The sequence below is a fragment of the Myotis brandtii genome, unplaced genomic scaffold (genome assembly GCF_000412655.1).
Source record: "Myotis brandtii unplaced genomic scaffold, ASM41265v1 scaffold560, whole genome shotgun sequence".
Taxonomy (NCBI): Eukaryota; Metazoa; Chordata; class Mammalia; order Chiroptera; family Vespertilionidae; genus Myotis; species Myotis brandtii.
In genome coordinates, this window is record NW_005370081.1 from 263500 (window position 1) to 269499 (window position 6000).

At 57.9% G+C, this 6000-nt stretch overlaps 1 protein-coding gene across 1 annotated transcript in view; it reads left to right on the top strand.

Moving 5' to 3' along the window:
• ZMIZ1 (zinc finger, MIZ-type containing 1) overlaps nucleotides 1-6000 on the top strand; it is a 181133-nt gene that overhangs the window by 82157 nt on the left and 92976 nt on the right. Inside the window, exon 5 of the mRNA XM_005878445.2 lies at nucleotides 542-655. Coding sequence (XP_005878507.1) covers nucleotides 542-655 — 114 coding nt within the window. The remainder of the gene's footprint in view (nucleotides 1-541; nucleotides 656-6000) is intronic.

The window sequence follows — 6000 nt, forward strand, 5'->3', positions numbered from 1 at the left end:
AGCCAGGCTGCGCCCAGAAGACCAGGGGTCGAAAAGCCACGTCCACCAGGCCCTGGTGTGACCACCTGGTTTTAGTGCACCTTCCCAGCCCCCTGCTCCTGTGTGACTTAGCTGTGGTAGCGTTTGCTCTGAAGCCACAGGTGGAGCGGGTGGGAGGGGGCTTGTCAAGAAGGAATCTCCAGGACCAGCCTGTCTCGGCTCAGGAAAAGCTAACCCCCAATTTTGGGAGCCAGATGGCACCCTCCTGAACCATGCAGGGCCCACTTCCCATACTGCCAGGATCCAGAAATCACTTTAATACCTACTGTCGTTGTCTTTCTCTAGACCTTGGTTTTCCTGCCTTTACAATGGGGTTGCTAATCCCCATCCTGCCAGGGACTGGGCTGGGGAAGGAGATGCAAAGGGAAGCTGTATGAGGAGAAGTTGAAGAAAACGCATTAATCGGGCCTTTGAGTCTCCTCTCCCTGAGGCCTGGGGTCTTCCCTGCTGCCGCGCTGTCTGCATCCCTGGGACCTCATGCTGTCTCCTTTCCCTCCCCCAGCACTTACAGAACCCTGCCAACTTCCACAATGCCGCCACCGAGCTGCTGGACTGGTGTGGAGACCCACGGGCCTTCCAGCGGCCCTTCGAGCAGAGCCTGATGGGCTGTTTGACGGTGAGTCCGCACCCTCCCCACCTGCACATGCGCAGAGAAGATGGCCGGGACCAGCATGCCTGGCCGTGGGCAGGGGAGGCCACAGGTGATGGGGGATGAGAGACGGGAAGACATCCTTGATGGAGGGGATGGCCCTCTGTGCTCACCCCTGACATACATGCACCAGAGGAAACTAGTCTGATGAGGAGACACAGTCCCCATAATTATGTGGGTTCCCCACACTTGGTGAGAAAGACCCGGCCTACTTTGGCGAGTTATAAGTCTGATGGGGTAGATGTTCCATCATAAGCAAAGCAGAGAGACTCTTGAAGGGTTTGCCCATCCACCCAGTCATTTGTTCATTGACTTAGGTAAACATCTATTGAGCTATTTTTATGGTCATCCATCCACTTAGCTATTCACATAAGCATTTATTGAGCTCCTATTACATCCATCCGCCTATCTAAATGAATACTGATTGATCCCTCGTTTATCATGCACAATCCCCTGTGAACCCAATGATGAATAAGACTCTGCCGATTTCCTCTTTAGAAGAGGAGACAGACATGGAAAGAGATGGCTGAGAAAATTGTGCACAAGGTGGAGGAAACACAGAAGAGAAAGGGAGCTTTAACTGGGAGACGGGGCGGGCGGGTCACAGAACACTGAGAAAAGGAGCCGCGTGACCATCTGCAGGAGTGTGGGCCCCCTGCACAAGCCGCTCAGCGTAGCCAGAGTATCCCAGGCACAGGGGCACGTGCAAGGCCCAGACGTGCACGAGAACCCGAGAACTGAAACTAACTCAGCTTGGTCAGGATCGAGGATACGAGCTCAGCAGAGGCCAGACCCAGACCTGGTGGTGTGGCTGGCCAAGCCTAAGGGCTTGCCGGCTGACAGCCACAGGGAAGGAGCCCAACGCTCATGAATGTCCCCAGCCATGTGACCTGTATCAGTCAGTGTGAGGGCAGCCGCTCAGAGGGCCTGAGTCAGCTTTGAAGAGAACGTGGGTAAACAGATTGCTGGGGAGCCCCGCCACCCCAAGGCTTGGGCAGGAGAGACTAAGATGGCTGCCTGGCCAGGGGAAACAGTGGGTAAAGCCTGAGGGCATCACACTTCCTGGGAAGCTGCAGCCAGGAGGGAGGCGAAAGTGAGAGGAATAAGGGACCACAATGACCATACGTGGGCCATCATTACCAAGCACCTCTTCTCTGCCTGACACCGAGCTGGCCCACTGGACACGTCTTCTCACTGAATCCTCACACCCACTCTGTGCGGCTGATCCTGCCACCTTCCCCAATTTATAGAGGAGGAAACGGAGACTTGTGACTGACCTCCCAAGGTTCCACAGCCCGTGAGCAGCAGACCCAGGATTCAAGCTGAGACCCATCTGCCTCCACAGCGCAGCTCCTGGCCATGAGGCAGGCCAGGCAGGGATGCCGCCAGGACCCTCCCAGGCGCCTCTATTTGTCCAAAGCCAACACCATCTGGCCCCCATTGGGAACACCAGGCCAACTCAGGCTGCCACCGGCATTGCCCAGCAGCCCTCCTCAACCTTCAGCCACTGGGCTCTCCCTCCCTCCCTGCCCAGCTCCCTTAATCCTCTTTGTGGGGATCCTGGTTCAGGCTAAGCCCTGTGGGCAGGGACAGATGTTACAGAGGCCCTTACTCTGGCCCCAGCTGCAGGCAGCCAGAGTGAAGGAGATGGGCATCCCCCATAACACATGGCCAGACAGGCTGCCATGTTCCCCAGCACCCGCCCCAAGCCTGGCCCTGCCTAGGACGTGGGGCTTGCAGCTGAATCAGACAATGGCCCTGGCTGGGCTGGACTGGCAGGTGGGCATGAGATGGCCAGTAACTGGCTCTGCCCTGGTCTTGTCATTCATCCATTCATTCAGTAAATACTCATCAAGTCCCTGCAGGGGGCCAGGCCCTGTGCTGGGCACAGAGGGAGTGGAGTGAGTGCAACAGACAGACCTCTCTCCAGCAGCTAACTTTCCGGTGGGAGGCTGACACCAAGGACATACACCCGCGAGAAGGGCAGGGTGGTGGTCAGGAAAAGCCTCCTGAGGGGTGACCTCCAGCTGAGACCTGATGGCAAGGAGTCAGCTTTGATGAGAGGGAAGGGTCCACAGGCAGAGGGAGCTGCTAGTGCAAAGGCCCTGAGGCTTGATCTGTTCAAGGTACAGAGCACGCAAAAGGGGGAGGGGTACAAGATAAGGTTGAAGAGGAAGCAGAAAGCAGCTAACACAGGGCCAGCAGGCCAAGCGAGAAGAGTTTGCATATTTGAAGGGCGGTGGCGAGCCCTTGAAAGGTCTTCAGCAGATGAGTGATGGGATACGATTTGTGTGAGGATAGGAGCTCTGAAGAAGAGCATCCTTAGAGGGTAGGATGGAGGGATTGTGGAGGGCTTCCTAGGAGGAAGTCCAGGGAGGCCCCTTAGGACAGGGGAGAGGCTGTGCTTCCCAGGCAGGGAAAACTGGACAAAGGCACAGCGCTGCTCTGCTGGGCCTCTCCTCATTGCACCCCTGCTTAAGGCATATACTTGGTTGAACAGCCATCTTTGCCCCCACTCCCCCCACCTATTGCTTAGTCAGAAAGGGGTCCTGGGCCCACCAGCCACAGCTGCAGAGAGCCAAGTCTGACTGTCCTTGGAGCTCAGTAGAACCAGTGGGAGAGAAAGGTGAGGTGGAGGGTCACAGAAGACACCCTCAGTGCCCGAGGCACTTCCTGGGCACTGCCCCCTTGCATCCTTATGCAGACCCTCCAAGGTGGGCAGAGAAGGTATCATCACCCCTGTTTTACAAACAAGGCAACTGAGAGAGGGGGAGCAGCTGGCTATAGTCTCAGCTGGTAACGCTGACCACCCCCCAGGTGCCCCAGGGCCATTCTGCCAGTCCTCTCCTCCCCCGGGCACCCTTAGTCCAAGCCCTGCCCACGGAGAGGGATGGGTTGGGGAGGTCAGAGATCCCAAGGGCCCTAGCCGGTAAGGCTGTCCAGGCCCCAAACACATGAACCCCACCCCATCCAGGTGGCAGCCTGCACTTCCCAGGTTGCCACAATCCCCTGGGTGACTTCTGGGAGCAAATTCCTCTGGATCCGGCTTACTTAGAGGATATCAATTAAACAGCACTTAGCCGCGGGCAGAAAATGGACACATGTGTGCCATGCTGCTTCCAAGCAGCTCAGGCACAATTCAAGCGACTGGCTCTGGGCCCATGGGGCCCCTGGCAGGCCTCTGCCCACCCTCCGCTTCATGCCCTCTGACCCCAGGATTCAGAAGTGCAGGAGCCTGGAGCACCTCCCCACCCTCAGGACCAGGTTTTTCCTGATGGTGCTGACTGCTCACTCCCCGGCCCCCCATCTTAGTGACAGAGCCAGGATTTTCCTCTGGGTGTCCCCCTCGCAGTCAGGCCTCCCTGGACCTGCTCCCTCTTCCTCCTGTTAGAAGGCTCAGGGTGGGGGCGGCAGGTAGAAGGTGGAAGAAGGAAACCGAGAGCAGTTAGCACAGCAGCAGGGGCCTCATCTCTCCTGTGAGGAAGTCCCCGCAGCCTCAGAGCCCTCACTGCCAACGCCCTGGGCGGACGTTCACACACAGCGTTCGTTGAACTCTGTGCTGGCTGTCACCCTTGCAAGGAGGGCATTTTGTACCCATTTCACATATGAGGACACTGAGGCCCAGAGAGATTAAGTCACTCGAGTGACGCAGAACAGCTAGTAAGTGGCAGAACCAGAACCCAGTCTCATGCCTTGATCCAAAGCAGCAGCGCAAAGACCAGACCAGCCCTGTGCTGAGACTGGTAGCGAAGTGCCCTGAGGGGTTAGGGTATAGCCACGAGACTGAACATGGCTGTGGAAATGGAGGTCATCCTCAAACCTTCACAGGAGAGGAACCTGAGGTTCAGGAAGGTTGTGTGACTGAGCCGTAGGCTGCACAGGATTGGGTGGAGCAGGATGAGCACACAGGCCCTGCATGCCTCCAGTTCCCTGACTGTCGGAGTCAGAAGGGGCTGGCTGTGTGTCCGGCCCCCCAGGGGAGCAGAAACCCTTCTCTAACCTCTCCCAGGCAGCCTGTCCTGCTTCCCGGCCAGAAAGCTCGCCACTTTTCAAAGCAACACACTCCCTTCGGGGGAGTTACGTATTTGCCACATGACCTGAGCACACCCCCTCTCTCGAGTCTGGGCTTCCGTTTCTCTCTGTGGCCTGAGTGGTTGGATTTTCTGACCTATCAGTCCCCCTGGCATGGGGTCGGGGTCTCAGCCAGCCAGCCTGAGGAGCACCCCCCACACACCCTCCCGCGGGCTGGGATGAGCTGGGTGGGCTCCGCAGCCAGCAGAGGGCAGCAGCACGAGGCTGCTCACCACAGCCTTTGTGGAGGAGGGGCCTTCCTCCCACGGGACCCTCACGGAGGGTGCTGCCCATTTCGAGGGGAGCAGGCCTCTGAAACACGACAGGCTGCTCAGCTGGGTCCACCTCGTGGACTTTCCCAGGGTCCTCAGGCTGGGCCCAGAAGTAGGGGGCACATGCGCCCTTTGGGGTCACAGGGTCCAGCTGAGCATGCTCGGCCACACCTGTGTTGTGTGACCTTCAGCGAGGTTCTGCCTTCTCCGGGCTTCAGCCTCCTTGTCAGTGACTCTTCTACAGGCAGGCGCTCGGTCCGGCCCAGCCTGCAGGACAGCCCCTGTACCAGCCCCAGGCCCCTCTTGCTCAATTTAGCTAGTTTTTCTTTTTTTAAAACCAGAGCAACAGGATTAGCCAGTATTGGCCAAGCAGTGGGACCTTTACCTTCCTGCCCTCAAACTAGGGCCTGAGGGTGCTCCAGGCCAGGCCGGTTGGAAGCTGTGGCCTTAACCCTTTGTGGGCTGAAAAAGAGGCCCTCTCCTGGCAAGAGCTGACCGTGCACACGGCCTGGCTCCCTCGGGTCACATTCTGGCCCTCCCGTGGACCTTGGGCTGTTATTTTACCCTCGGTTTCCTCATCTGTAAAACAGAGATGATAACACCCCCTCGTGAGCCGTTGTAAGAATTTGGCGCATCTCTGCTTACAAAACGTTTACTCAGCCCTCAGTGCCCGGAGCCAACTCTCTCACTATACCGTTCGCCCGTGTTGACATTTCCCATAAACAGCAGCCTCATTGATGCTCCAGTCCAAACGGACTCCCTGTGCAAACTGCTCACACCCCACAGCTCTCCTCCCTGGGAGGGCTCTGCGCAGTGTCTGTCTGCAGACCTGTCTGTCTGCCATAAAGAGTTAGGGGCCTTGTTTTCCTGCTTGAACATTGAGACTCACCGTGAGGACAGCCCCGCTCCGGGGTGGCCCAGAGATTCTGGAACATGGTGTGTGTGTGTGGGGGGGGGGGGGGGGGGGGG